The sequence below is a fragment of the Mchenga conophoros genome, linkage group LG18, assembly GCF_057382185.1.
Source record: "Mchenga conophoros isolate Kocher_MC1m ecotype Shallow Benthic linkage group LG18, M_conophoros_male_GT1.1, whole genome shotgun sequence".
NCBI classification, from domain to species: Eukaryota; Metazoa; Chordata; class Actinopteri; order Cichliformes; family Cichlidae; genus Mchenga; species Mchenga conophoros.
In genome coordinates, this window is record NC_140543.1 from 6,418,608 (window position 1) to 6,433,648 (window position 15,041).

Genomic DNA, 15,041 nt, shown 5'->3' on the forward strand with positions numbered 1-15,041 from the left:
TTAAACGAATTTAAAATTTATTTAGAACTACAAATTAAATTTCTTTTAGCAATTATTATTTTTTTAATGTCACAATTCCAACCCTGTTCCTTTATCCGGGCCTGGACTGGCAAAAGTGACCCGAGATTGGCACTCTGGTGGAGTTACTTTGTGTGTTTATAAGTAGTTTTAAACCTTGTGATCCACAAAACAGCATAACAGTAAAAGAAGAACTGACTGCGTTACAGTCAGTGCGGAGCAGCGGCTTTGCTCATAAGCGATTCATGTGCAGTCTGGAAGCATGGGTGAACATCTCCTGCCCTGATAGCAGCTGGGGGAGGACTATCCTCCGCCCGTGAGCGCTTTGGCACGGGTGAGGTGCCCACGGCAGCACCGCTGCTTGTTGAGAGTGAAAGCGATACGCGCTTTCACGTCAAAAAGTCGTCATAAGTCTCCAGTAACACCAGAAAAAGTAGCCAGATTTGTTGCTAGTCGCTTTTTAGAAAAACTGAAAACTTGCTAAATATAGCGACAAAGTCTCTAAGTTGGCAACACTGAGCAGATCAGCTACTGATTGGAAGGTTGGAGGAGCCAGGAATCGAACTACCACTCTGCATGCCAAATATCCTAGGGCAAGAGACTAACCCCAAATTGCCCTCCGATGCGTTCATCGGAGTGTGAATGCTTATTAGTTCCACTACATCACGATGGAACAATGAATCCAAACGTGAAAGTTTGGTTCGAATCACCGTCAGGACAAAAGGTACAACAGTATCTGTAAAACAGGAGACTCTGTTGTGAATTTTTGCTGCTTCAGCCCGCGGTGTTCGAGATCTCGTCAATAAGAACACAAATTTTATAGTCAGACTTTTGTCCACCAAGCACGACCATCGGGTTATTTTCACGATGACAGTGATCCCAAACACTTTTCCAGTGCAGTAAAATCATGTCTGGATAGCAAAGCAAAGGTAATGATGAAGAATAAAGGTGGTCATACAAAATACGTGTTCAAACAAAGACTTCCAAGTTCGTTAGAATCGTACAAAACTCTTTTAGCTGTTTTGCATTTTCATTTCAATAAACCACTGCAACCAAACCAAAAGCAAAATCTAAAATGAGCGGTGGGCCAAGGGGTTTGCAAAGTGCTGCACATTTGCCGTTCTGTGCACTGCTGCTATCTAAACTCTTAATACTGATCACCTAAATATTACTGACGTGGGAATTATATCACTTATATCATTCTTACCTTTAATGTCTTGATGTTGGTTTTTCCTTCAGCCACATTTGGAAATCTGAGTTTAAAGAAACAGTCATTTTTAAATAGGAACCATTTACAGTTAATCAGCATCATACAGAGTAACTTACTGGTAAACAAGTAAACAATATTAAACTAAAGTAAAAATGCATTTCTTAGATACAACCTGCATTATGAAATGCATCATATCCTCAAAAGAAACCAAAACAGACTCTGGAGAACTTGTTGATACATTTATTTCCTCCATGTTAGCACATAGAATATATTTATATACATATTGCTAGCTAAAGTGTCAAAGAAAAAGGGAGAAAACAAAAGAGCATAGAAAATGTTAAGCCACGAGTAAAAGTTTACATATGGACAGAACAACAGGAAGTGAGAACAAAGAAACCTTTACACTGATTTTATTCCTGCTAAAAGTACTTAAAGTACAAAGAGGATCCATGTAGTACACAGTATGTACCAAAATATCCCGAAATAAGAACAGCGAAAAGGCAAATATGATTGGACAATTTGATCGATTCACTCTTATTCAAGCTGAAAACAGCATCGAGAGAGGGGGGATATAAATCATTGTCATATTGCGTTACTCTGAAGGAGTGCAATCACGCCTTTTCTTTTGTTTACGTGAGGGGAAGAAACCGAACGAGGAGCTGGAGGTACACCTTTACTCATGCAGTTCAAAAAGCAGAAATGCAAACTGGAATGGCATCAAAGCTTTACACGTGGCCAGAAAAAGAAAGGTTTAACATAAAAAAAAATCACGTCGAAAGCTTCATGGCTGGATGGACAAATATAAAAACAATAAGAAAAAAAAAAAATCAAAGCTGCAGCCTCGCAGGTCACGTGTAACACAAACCCCGCCTCCGGTTTGGAAAAGGTCTGCTTTAAAAAGAGATGCTGAAATGTTGAGACACACTGAAGAAGCTTAAAAGAACAATAACTAAATCTCTCTCTCTCTCTCTCTCTCTCACACACACACTCTCTCACACACACACACACACACACACACACACACCTGATATGATTGTAAAAAACTACAACTAACAGTCATCCGCAGGGGGAAAAATCATTTACAATGTACAAATAAGATGACGGAGGGGACAGAAGGATGTTTTATTTACACGTAGTGCACTGAAGATGAGAACTGTGAGCTATGAGAACATGACAGGAGTAACGCACACATCACATCATAAAGGATTTAATGAGTTTTCATGTCTGAGGGACGTTTCAGAGGAACAACCGTTACCGTAAATTCTCTAATAGTGGGCAGCCCAAAAATCACGGGTTCATTATCAACAAATTCAGTAAACGGTAAAATCAACAATGAATGAATCTCATTAGTGAGGCTGTGTCTGTGTGTTACACACTTTCAATCTGTCAGAGCAACTACTGCACAGGGACAACAAATCTTAGTAGTCTCTGGTGACGTGTGATTAATTCACACAAGTCTTAATTGTGTCTCCTGATTAGTAAACAGGACTAATCTGATGGTTAAAAAACAAAAACAAAACCCGAATGCAGTTTCCCCACAAAAAAGTCAAAAAGATCATCGAATAAAAAAATAAATAATTTTTTTTTTAAATCATTAAAAGTTATGTTTGAGATTGTTGCTGCAGACATTCGAGATCTTGATTTTATTAATGTCTTTAGCTGTGTTTAGAAACATAAAAGCTACACCAGCCTACCCATCAAACTTCCTGTTAATGAAATGCATTTCCTCCAATTTCACAATAAAAGCTGTTCAAGGTAAAAGTAAGAGCTCATAAAAATGTTGCCCTACATGGTAGCATGCAGTGAAGTGTGCAGATCACATAAAGTAAATGTTGATTACCAAATCGGTTTTTGAGGGTTGGTGAATAAATTTACCTTTTTGTTAAAGTGTTTTTGTAATTTTTTAAGTAACAGAAGTAAGAAGTATGTAGTTTATTTAGTATTTGTGTGAACTGGTCAAACAAAACAGGCACTTTATAGTGAAGAGATTATTTTAAGCTCCGTTTTAGTTTGTGTTGTTGCATTTTGTCACAATTACTACATTAAATAAGGATTCTATGACAGTGTTTTTGCACCGCTCAGATGTTTCATAAAGAAGACAAACATCCAGCACAGTAACAAGTTTTAACCACTTTGTTACATCAGAAATCTTCTTCTTTGAAAAAAAAATGGGCCCGATTAAGTAAAACCCATTTAACAGAGTCTGTGTGTTCACTGCACATTACCGGACTTGTTAAACTCAATTCAGCTCTATATTTTCTACTAGTGTAGCTTTTCGTGACTCACAAATGGAAACCCCCACAATTATTTTTTGTCTTTAAAAAAAACAAAAAAAAAACAAAAAAAAAAAAAAAACAGACAAACAAATGTTACAGAAATGTTCTATTGTTATTTGAAAAAAATCAAAAGAATAAAGTGTAACAGCCTGATTAGCTGGTGATCATTGGGACAAATATTGCATGTTGCTGTTGGAGAAAGCTGATCTCTTCAAACATTCGACTGCTAAAACACAGCACGTAGTGCATACAAGGATGGAGGCTTCGTTCACAGCCAACAGCACTGAAACTACAGGGCTGCCCACCATGTGAGAATTCACAGCGTCTTATTTTTCATATGTTAAAGGAAAAAGGCAACTTGGGGTAAAGCAAGTTTCTCTCATCTTTCATAACTGAAGAAACAGTCAAACAAAAACAAAAAAAAAAAAAAAATCCATTAAAAACTGGCAATTTTATTGCCCCATCAAAAGAATTCAAATAAAAGTGATTCTAAGCACCGTAATTAGACATCAACACTCAACACTGAGCACAGGGGGAGGAAAAGAAAAAGTTTGATCATTCATATTTGCATATTTTTTATATTGGTCCATCCATTATCACTTCTTTATGGAGACCAGACGTCTGGTCGTTTTTTCCTGCTTGTTTTCCCTTAATGAATGAAAAAAAACTATGAAACTATCTACATGCATGTGGCCTCACTGGGTGAGAGGATGAGAAGAAGAAACGGGCACCGACCACCAACTACAGCATACGCAGTGAAAGAGTCTCATAGCTAGTCACTTCAGATTAAAGGGGGGAAAAAAGATGATGAGGAATCTCGAGTGTACGTCACTAGAAAAATGACACTGATGACGCTCCGGAAAATATACATCTTTTTTTTTTTCCTTTTTAAATACACTGCAGGAGGGCGAAGAGAGGAGAGGAGTCGCCGCCAGATGTTCTCAGGTAGGTTCATCAAAAGGTGCGACTTTTTTTTGGCAATATTACAAGCATTTGGGTTGTTAAGAAAATGAAATGTGCAAACAAAAAAACTAAAAAGAACCAACAACAAACCACCCAACAACAAAACTGTCAAATCATGTAACCTCTCTAAGATCCAGCTCAGGAAAGATTGCTGTACATCCCCTCGGCTTCAGTACAAACTCAAAACTTCCTGGTTTCATCCAACTCATAAAAAAAAACACAGTCTAGTCCCCCCAAAAAAAGAAACCAAAAATGTGCATAATTACAATAAAAATCTCTCATGGAAGATTTTTTTTTTTTGGTCGGCATCTTTTAAAGCCGACTTTTTGACCCTGTTCCCAATAAGTGACTTTAGGACAATAAAATTTTCGATAAAAATGGTAAAAGGTGCTATCCACCGCAATCGATTCGTGAAAAGAATAAATTGCATTAAAGTCAGCGAGCCTTTTAATCCACAATTTAATGTTTTTTTGTTGTTTTTTTCCTTTTTAAAACCGGTTTTCTGTATGAAAGCGGAGTCAGTCTGATGCTGCGATGGTGCTTACGGTACCTTTTTTTTTTAAATGTTCTGTAGGATCGACGGCGTGCGCTTTGCTGCATTTACAGTAAGAAAAAGGTTTCTTTTAAAAAGTCAGGTAATAAAATGTATTCAGTTAATGCTCACCTGTTCCTACACACTTAAATAACACATTCTCCAACACAAAATTAGCACTTCAGTAAAAAAAAGAAAAGAAAAAAAAAAAAGAAGAGGGAAAAAACAAGGTCATAACTCGTTCGAGTCATGCTGTTGAACAAACTGTTCACTGTTCAGAAAAAATAAAAGCGTAGAAAGTAAAATCAATACAATGGGTACATTAAATAATAGAAACAAAACCGCTCCGCACGCACAAAAAACCATCGGGTCCACAAAGTTTTCAGGAAGGCAAGTCGAGAAGCAGGAGGGAGAAGAGTGTTTGTGTTTGTTGTAGACACTGACTGACAGGAGGAGGCGAGGACAGAGCCAATGGCGTGCTGTGTAAGGTCGGGTAGGGGCGGGGCTTGTTCATTCATCTCTTCCTGCGGCAGGTTCGTTTGTGGTCGGCGTGCCAGTGCTCCTGCTGACATTTGATGGAGCAGTACGAGGTGTTCCAGCAGCAGTGGTACATGGCCTCCTCCTCGCAGTTATAACACTGCAGGCACAGGAAACAGCCAAAGGTAAACAAAAACAGGTAAACAAGACCTCAGCTGCTTTTTTCTCTGTTCTTCCGTTACAATTTAGTACCTCCTAATGTGGTCGTTGTCATAGCAACACGACTTGATATGTGGCTCGAACGCAAAGGTGGACGTCGAGGTGAGAATATACCCGCTGCTCTGTCTGAATTTTCGTCAGATTCTGCGAACATGGCGTCATTTTTTGTAGCCTTTTCCCTCGTAGCTGGTTTTCAAAAATGGCGGTTTAGAGAACCAGACGCTCGCATGTCTGCTTGAGTGACGCTGCTGATCAGCCAATCGGTGGCATGCAGGCTGACGCCGTCACATTTCAGTACCTGCTCAGACAGCGGCGAACTGAGCGGCTCCGAGTAGGTACTAATGGAAAAGGAGCTATAATAATAATAATAATAATAAAACATATATAATACACTGGTTCCAGGTTTTTTCTTGTGATGACCTTAAATCTGCGTTTTAAATCACTGACACTGGGATTTCTTTGGGTTGTGAAAATCATCTTGGACAAAAAAAAAAATTGGAAGATTGTGTTTGTGCGTTTTTATAACTAATAAAAGAAGAAATCTTCTTTATATTCAGGCACACTTTAAGCTCTCGGTTAACTGAACTCACCCACTGCTTCTTCTTGGTCTGGGAGATGAGCTGTTTGTGTTGAGCCACCAGCTTCTTCACCTCCTCCACCAGCTCCTCTTTGCACTTCTCCTTCACCTGCTTACATTTCCTCTCCATCTCCGCCTGAGCTCCAGCCACCGCCTTACTCACCGCCTGGCGTTTCTCCTCCTCCATCTCTGCACGGAGCTGTAGAGAACACGCACACTTAGGTTTGGAACTGGTCCAAAGTGCTCTCCATCATTAGAAGACAAACCCGAGTCGTTTCATACAAACGCACCTTCTCCAGAGCTTCTCTGACGACCCTCTCAGTCTCCCTCTTGTTGTCGGCCTTCATCATCTCCTTCACGTCGTTGAAGACCTTGGTGTACTTCTCGTGGCACATGTTCTGACAGGCACCATCGCTGTTGGTCTGCGTGCCGCGATGCAGCGTGCGCGGCGACCCCCCGTTGGCCTTCTTGGTCTGCGTGGACACCGACAGCTTTTCTGGCTGCTGCGGTGCCGACGACACCGGGATCTCCTGGCTGGAGCTGACGGCCTCCATCTCCGGCTCCGGGTCCTAAGGGAAAGGATGTGATGTCTCTTAGAAGAAGTGACAGCAGGATGCTTCTGTGCCAGCTGTCACACAGATTCCTCCATCTTGGCCTGCAGCTGGTTACAGTAGTTCCTGCTCAGCTATAAGCCACTCTAACCAGAAAACATGAGAGCTGAGAGCTTGCAGCTCCAATCCAGGACAGACAAAATCTGAAGTATCAGTATCAACCTGGATTTCTCTTTGAGAAAAAAAATTAATGCATTTAAAAAAAATTTATTCCTCAAAAATAACTTCAAGCAATTTGCAAATGTTTGTTCCGACCACCGAGGAGCTTTTGCATTCTTGATTTAGAAATTTCCACCCACTCGTTGCTGCGGATCGCTTCAAGCGATGCTGAAGTGGTTCATGCTGGATTTCAAAGTCTGCTTTTGATCACTGCCCTGAAGAACCCACTCATTTCTTTTACTTCACTTTCCTGCACAACATTTGCACCCACAGCTTGCTGGGATTTAGTGAGATGTCATGTGTCCCCTCTACATAACCCCAAATCAGAATATTTCCACCCTCATGCTCATGCCATGTACTTAGCATATAGCATCAGGTTATAAATCAGTTTGCAGCCAAAGAACACAAAATATATAACAGCTGCTTACACTGACTTCTTCTTTGGGCTCAACCGTGTGACTCCGACGGCTTTTCTTTGCCTTGGGCTCCTGGCTGCCTTTGAGCTGGGGGGAAAAACAGAAAGGGTCAATAATCAGTGAGTACGCTGGCGTCCCAGCAGGCTTTCTTAAATGATGACAGAAAAGATGGAAACAAAGGATATTAAAGAAAGTAGTTTAAAAATAACCTTTAAAGGCTGGTAAAGACCGTTTTAAACAGTTCACAGATTATCATCATGTCTAAATCAGTACTCACAATTAGACTAATTTAAGGAACTCGGGATCTAATAAGGAATTTCTCATAAAACAAAACAAAAATCTACCAAAACGAAGTCAATAAAATTTTTATAGCTGCTTTTTAAGTGTATAATTCATGTATTAACCGATTTAAGCATTACAGTTACTGCTCCATAGAAAATATCTGATTCAAGTTTGTTTCCATGTGTCCTTAATAGTTGTGTCAGTATGATTTATGTTTTATTAGCCTCATAATTTAAGGATTTGCATCCAAAGGAACTCTGAAAATTACAAAACCCTCAGCCAACAATGTAGCAGTTCAGCCACCAGAGGGCACTGTTTGTTTTATTTTAGTCTAATCTACCCGAGTTGGGTTTATTTTAGTGCCAAGTTGTGTTAAAGTTTTATTGTGTTTGTTTCCGTAACTAAACTTTTTTTATTTAATGCAACAGCTTTTGGTTTGGTAAGTTTACGATCAAACTACCTGTCGCTTCGGTGTGTTTAAGCGTTTCAGGACGAGTTTGAGGCGTGTGGTCGCTCTAAATATAAAAGGTGCTATAGAAGAGAAACCCTCACAGGAAGTGTAAACACGACTCAAGGTCAAGTTGTGAATGTTTGCATCTTTGGGTACTGTGTAGAAACTTATTAGCCCTTTGTGACGAGTTAGTTTATATCCTAATCAGGTCTAAGCTTTTTCCTGTTATGTACTTGTTATTTTTAAAGAAAGCATGTCCTCATATGGGCCAGTGCATTTATTTTACAGCAACGCAGTATAAAGTCACTACTGACTCTATACTAGTACGCAGAGCTGTGAGGAACTTAGTTTGTTCTTTTGAACTACTACATTGTTGCAGAAACATTGTAAACTACACTGCACACCCAAACCTCAAACAACTTCATTCACACAAACTGGAACATTACCGGGTCAACTGTCATAGTTTTCACATGATGAAAACTGGAAACAAAAAGGGACAAAGCATTTATTCCCAGAGGTTCGACTATCCGGTCAAAAATGTTAATGCTGCTCTTTTCATCCAGGGAAACTGAGAACCTTCCAGGCCTTCATGTCAGCTTCAAAACTGGCTTTTGTACTTTTAAAAAAACAAACAAAAAAAAAAACCCTCATTAAGTTTTAAGGAGGGCTTTGAAACAGAGACAGCATTAAAAAGCTATTTTTGAAAGTAAGACACAACAAAAAGATTGTTTCCGGGTGTACAACTGATACTGGGCCCATCCAGGGTGTACTGGAGAGGTGAATGTCTCAGCATGTCACTGGAAAAGCTCAGTAGACAGCTGGAGAGAGGGAGGTCAGGCCATCTCTTCTTTCTCTGCTGCCGCAACAACCCCGAAGAAAACGAACAGAGGTTTTTGAAAGCGCAGGAAGTATGCAGACGTGGAACACTAACGGAAATCAAAACCCCATGAAGACATTCTCTTGGCCGTCTTTGGCCTCCAACATCTTATCCTGTAATTCACAAAGTAGAAAAGGGGATTAAAAGCGTGATGGCTCCACTTACATGGCGGACCTGCTCATTGCTGGTGGAGGAGATGCTGGACTCTGCTTCGTCCGTCCGCTCCATCCTGTCCGTCCTCACGCTGCCCTCCTCCTGCTGCTGCTGCCGCTGACTCTGTTGGTGTGGCGGGCTGCCGTCCTCCATCTTCGTTTTCCAGAAGCGTCCTTCCTTCAGGAAGCTCTGGTACACCTCCAGCTCTTCACACGCTTTTTTCCAACCATTGCTGCGCTTCACCTGCAGCTGCTGCACGCTCACCTTGATGTCCTGGATGTTCTCTGAGGGGATCCACGCTCTGCAGGCCAACAAAGAAGAACAACCATTACGATTGACAGGTTTCAAGCTCTATTCAACTTCAGTTTAGTGTTGAGAAATGATTTTAAAAGTAATTTAAAGTAAGAATCTGGTGTAAAACAGTCACGGCATGCGGCGCTGTCTGAAAACAATCAGAGGAGTCATGCTGTGCTTTGTTATAGTTGTGCTAACCTCTGGTGTTGATGTCCAAAGAAGCGTACGTCCACCTGGTTGTCCTCTCTCTGCAGGACTTTGGCTGGCCAGTAGCCAAAACCTTTCATCTTGGCCCAAACCAAGTCATGGCTGGGGCTCTGCCACGCAACACAGAGAAAACTTATCAGGAACAAGATGCAACAGACGTGATCAGCTCATTTACAGAGATCGTTCTGTAAATGCAACAGACATTCAGCGCACAGTAAAGCTGCATTTCTCAGCTGCCGTCAGCACAAATATTTGCACGAATAAAGATCATTTTTCTGCTGCTAAAAAGAATAAAGTGGAAATTTAGCCTGTTGAAGCCACTTTGTTTATACTCACACAGGGATAACAGAACCAGTTGTCGGGCCGGGCGTTCGACAGGTAGAAACAGTTCTTGCATAGCAACAACTCATTCAACTGGAAGACAGAGAGAGTGGGAGGAAAGAGAAAGGAGTGCTCATTGTCCCAAAAAACACATCTCAACTTGTCACTAATTAAAGTTAATGAAAGGAGCTGCGCGATGAACTCCAAACTGGAGTGTAAGAGGAAACGATAAAAAGACGATACCTCGTGACACGTGTCACTGAAGAGCAACCGTGCAATCTCGGCCTGGTCGCTGTGAACTGCAACATACAAAATAAGACAGCAAAACCTCTCAGTCTGGTCACATCAAGGTTAATACAAGAAAAATCCCAAACCTCAACTAAAACATCAGGACATGAAACACTTTGGGTAGTGATAGTAAACCTAATGGTTTCTGGTGTTAACTCCAGGTTTGATACTCAGTCTGGTTTTTGGGATCACTGAATTCAAACCCAGCAGGCGCTGCTGTTAAACAATATTTTAATGAACATCCAAGGAGAAATTGTGAGGTTTAATAATGTTCTGCAAGTCATCTTGTTGTTATGGTTCTTTTTTGTTTTTTAGCCTAATGAGTTCAGCTCGTGGAGACGATTCTCTAAAGCTTCATTGAATGTATTTAAAAACAAGCATTTGTTTCCTTGTTTAAAATTTGAGATTCAGGGCTTTCAGATTATCAAATAACAAAATTTTGTTGAGCCGTAAAAGCTCGACACGTGTTACCGGTGTGTTAATTAGCCAAACATAACAAGTAAAACTCTCTAATGTTAAGCTATAAGCAAACCAGGCCACAGTCACATGACTTCAGCACCACCACCAGCAAATCCTGTCCTCTGTGTGAGGACATCAAATGTCCCCAACAACTTACAGTCTCAGTCTGACACTTGCTGACATTCATCCTCTGATAAAAGCTACAAAATTCAGTTTGTTTTTTTAAAACAAGGCGAAATTGTCTAAAGCTAGAATTAACCACAGATCTTAAGGCAGCAAAACAAACAAACAAACAAACAAACACACAGAAAACCATTTCAGAAGCGAGGCAGATTAAAAGGACTTAAATGTCCAGGTGTACCCTGACTTTCATCCCACCACAGCTGGGACAGGCTGCAGCATTCCTACAACTCTGACATGGATAAGTGGAAGAACATGGATGGATGGATATACTGAAAAATTGTCAAATTGTCCAAAAATGATTCCATGCATTCAATTTATTGATAAAAACATTTAAAACAGACTAACACTAAATTTAATATTCGTTTTATTAAAATTGAATTCTTGTAAGATTCACTCTTTTTACAAAACAGTCAACATTTGGGAACTTTTTTGCTTTTTGTTAAGAGGAAACAGGGTTTACTTTAAACTCCTCAATCTAAGGTCGGTGTGTTTCATAACCAGTATGTGGCGACACATTGAACCCACCTCCGTACAGTATGGCAGTGTTGTGAACAATCATCTGAGCGTCTGCTTTGAACTCTTCAAAAGTCTTGTACTTTCCTTCAGACAGATTCTGAAAGAGTCACAAATATTGAAAAGAAATTTATTCAGGAGGAGAATGAGGACAAAGAGTCCACTCACATGCTGAGTGTGTGTTAGGTGAGTGATACAAAAGAGGTTACACCACACACACACACACACACACACACACACACACACACACACACACACACACACACACACACCCCCCCCCCCCCTTTGGCAGGAGCTGGATGTGATGCACGCCTTACCACAGCACAGCCCTGCCTGTCTGACCAAATCTTGCAAAATGGTTATTTGCAAACCATTCCCAGTACTTAAGACTCAAGTCAAATTTATTTGCATAGGGCCATTCCTCATCTTGCTAACTTTTTCTTGTGTTATGTGTTTGCATCACTGAACTGTACATAATACAATGTAACAAGTGTTCCTTTTAACATTTAAGGTTTCATGTTTGCTCCACTTGATCAGAGTCAATTTCTGTGGGGAGGAATTTGATCTTCCCCAATCAAACGCTGGTACCTATGTGAGTCCAAAGTCTTTCTAGCGCTGATGAGATGCCATGCTAAAGTAGCAGAGTTTTGAAAGCGGAGCAGAACAATATATTAGACAATACTGAGAATAGATTCCAGTGCACATACTTGGTTCCACCTCACAGCCTGAGAATAGCTTGACAAGGGTGTTAGTCCCATCACAAGCTGATTAGCTAATCAATAGTCATCTCAGAGAGCTCACTGGAGCGTTCGCTTTTCAGCGGAGAAATTACACAGTTTCATACCACGATGCCAGAACCCACTCAGGAGTGGATGAACTCAAAGTTCTGGACCCTGGAAAGTTTTTAGACTAAAACCAAGTTAAAAAAGGGGCTTCAATGTAATTCACAGAGATTACCTGCAGGTCTGTTGAAAAAAAAAAAAAAAAAAAAATGTGGAAAAGAAAAATCAGCTTCTAAACTAACTGATGTCCAAATCCAGCTCACAGAAACAAGCCTGACAACCCAGATGTTAGGAGAACCCAGTACATGATTCTGAAAACAGCCTTGAAATCACAACCTCTGCACAGTGAAGGTCAAAATGGCTGTGAAAATAACACAAATATACTTAATCAGACAAATGTAAGCGGAGCTGTGATGATGCCGAGCTCCACTGTTACCTCTTGGATGTTGGAGACGTCCAGTGCAGTGTGGATCAGTCGTCTGTACATGGGATGTTTAGTGTCTTTGCCTTTTTTGTTCAGGTCCACTGCCTGCAACGTAGACGAGGTGTAACGATAAAACGCAGTCTGACGTAGAAAAGCAGGGATGTGTTAGAGGAAGGTGACGGAGTAATGAAGGAGGGGGAGCCTGGGAGGTCTACATCGATAGAGGCAGCATGCGGGGTTAATGATGAGATTTAATATGCCTTTAAGAGGGAGACGGGGGGGAAGATAAAGGAGAGAGGAGATGGAGGGACTGAGTGTGGGCATGGAGACGTAATGGGAGAAAAGATGAGGGGAAGGGTTGTATAATGAGGCCTTTTTTTACTATTACACTGATTCAGCTCCATATTTTTATTCTCGGACTTGAAAACAATCAATATTTATCATTAGTTTTTCTGCAGCTCCTCAGTTGAAGTTCGCGTCCGTCCACCTTTTAAGCCAGCACTCTACTAATCGGCTGCTTCTCACGAGTAGACCGTTTAAACATTAGGTGGGCGGGGCTTCTGATGTCACAGCCAGAGCCGCGCGTGCCTGAGATGAAACGAAGCATTCAGAGCAGCCTGAAGCATGACTTTTTGGCTCACAGGAATTTCTCGCACATATGCTGGTCTTATTATTGAAAAACCTCAGCGTGAGCACCCACAGCTGTATATGTGTAACTACGGTAACGAAACAGGAGGAAAAAGGATTTGTAACATGCAAATCTTGTAAGCTGGATTTCCATAGTTAGGTTTGATGACAACAACAACAAAAACAACCAGGAGTAAAAGTACAAGCTGTTCTCACCCTCTCCTTCATACGCTGGACAATGAAGCGCAGGTATTTACACATCTCCTGTTTGTTTAAGTTCTTCTTTTTACTTCCCTGATGATGTGCAGAAAGAAAGAAAAAAACCAGACAGACATCACATCACTGCAGGAAGTGTTCTGACAGTGTAATAGAAATACATTTCAATATTAAGTCATTATGGCCCCTGGCAGCTGTTAGAAAGGCAATATCCTGAAATATTAAAAGATAAAATCCTGTTGGAGAGAAACAGAAAGCAGTGTGGGACAGAAACGACTCTATGTGTGAAAAAAAAAAAGACTAAGACTGTAGGATCATCTGTTTGTAAAGACCAGCCTTATTCTTAATCATCAAACAGCCCAGAATCTGTTCACTTTCTCACGAACGTGCTTGCACTCTTCGAGCACCCACCCTGCAGACGACGCACTGCCAGGGAGATCCTCCGTCTCTGGGCTTGCACTCGTCCGACAGACACTTGAGATGATAGACTCGGAAGCAGTTGTCACATGTTAGGACGTCACCCGGTAGGTGACACTCGAAGCAGTACCAGTCGTGGCTCTCCGTCTCCCAGTCCTGCAGCGAAGACACAGCAAAGCACAAGTTTGGGTGACCCCCCCCCTCCAACCCGCCAACCACAGCAGGGGAGGAAATGATTTTATTTTTTTTCCTATCCTCCATCCTTGATTAAAGCTAGCTCACTAGGATGTCAAGCAACAGAGCAGAGAGACCAGTTAATTCCTGAAAGTGTCAGGATTTGCCCCACTGAGAAGCATCAACCTGTTTACTCAGCACTGACAAGGACCATCAAAAGCCTCAATTTTATTGGTTTAGCGCGCCATCGTAATCAAGATTTCTATATGGATCCTACTCGTCCTTTTTCCTGATTTGATGTCTGCGATGTGACTCACTTTCGATTTTATATTTAATTTTTTGTAATTTATTGCTAGAGGACACAGGGGAGTCAGGTCAGATATAAACCCTAAGAACAAAAACTGACTGGTAACCTACAGGTAACATAGTCTACTGCTTTTTTGCTGCTCATGTTCAGATATGTCTAGAAAATATATGCAAATAGATTCTAGCACATGTGACTGAATAGCTGGTGGCATGATTGTAATATTAGGAACACTCGCTTCCCGAGTGCATTGCAGCAGAAACTTTTAAATACATCATTTCATTGAAATTCTACAGGAATCCTCTATAAATGCACACTGACCAAACTTCCTCACATAGCCTGGGAAAAAAAACCTTTTCATCCTGAATCTGATTATGGAGACACACTCTGTGCATCAGCAGTGAAGTCATTTAGCCCAAAAAAGCTAATTTGGACAAATAACACTGTCCTTGTGATAGCTGAGTAAAAGGTCAATGATTCAAAGTGTGAATCAGTAAGATCATCTGGGTGGAAATATCTTTCCTCTCAGAAAATATGTTAAGCTGGTTTTCAGAAAGAGTCCTTCAAGCCTTCAAGCAAAAATGCAGTTTATCTATAAATCAATGCAGCTG

At 40.8% G+C, this 15,041-nt stretch overlaps 1 protein-coding gene across 5 annotated transcripts in view; it reads right to left on the minus strand.

The window, feature by feature from the left end:
- Positions 1-1,453: 1,453 nt before the first annotated feature.
- The window catches only part of zmynd11 (zinc finger, MYND-type containing 11), a 33,179-nt gene continuing 19,591 nt past the window's right edge, over positions 1,454-15,041 (minus strand). For 3 of the 5 annotated variants that reach the window (XM_085255413.1, XM_085255416.1, XM_085255415.1), the window contains 12 exons: positions 13,947-14,108; positions 13,536-13,613; positions 12,705-12,797; positions 11,499-11,586; positions 10,287-10,342; positions 10,059-10,136; positions 9,714-9,832; positions 9,234-9,522; positions 7,471-7,545; positions 6,563-6,841; positions 6,286-6,471; positions 1,454-5,636 (listed from right to left, as the gene is read on the minus strand). In XM_085255413.1, the coding sequence (XP_085111539.1) occupies positions 5,514-5,636; positions 6,286-6,471; positions 6,563-6,841; positions 7,471-7,545; positions 9,234-9,522; positions 9,714-9,832; positions 10,059-10,136; positions 10,287-10,342; positions 11,499-11,586; positions 12,705-12,797; positions 13,536-13,613; positions 13,947-14,108 (1,626 nt within the window). In that variant the 3' untranslated portion in view covers positions 1,454-5,513. The remainder of the gene's footprint in view (positions 5,637-6,285; positions 6,472-6,562; positions 6,842-7,470; positions 7,546-9,233; positions 9,523-9,713; positions 9,833-10,058; positions 10,137-10,286; positions 10,343-11,498; positions 11,587-12,704; positions 12,798-13,535; positions 13,614-13,946; positions 14,109-15,041) is intronic. The other 2 variants (XM_085255414.1, XM_085255417.1) reach the window with 1 other exon arrangement.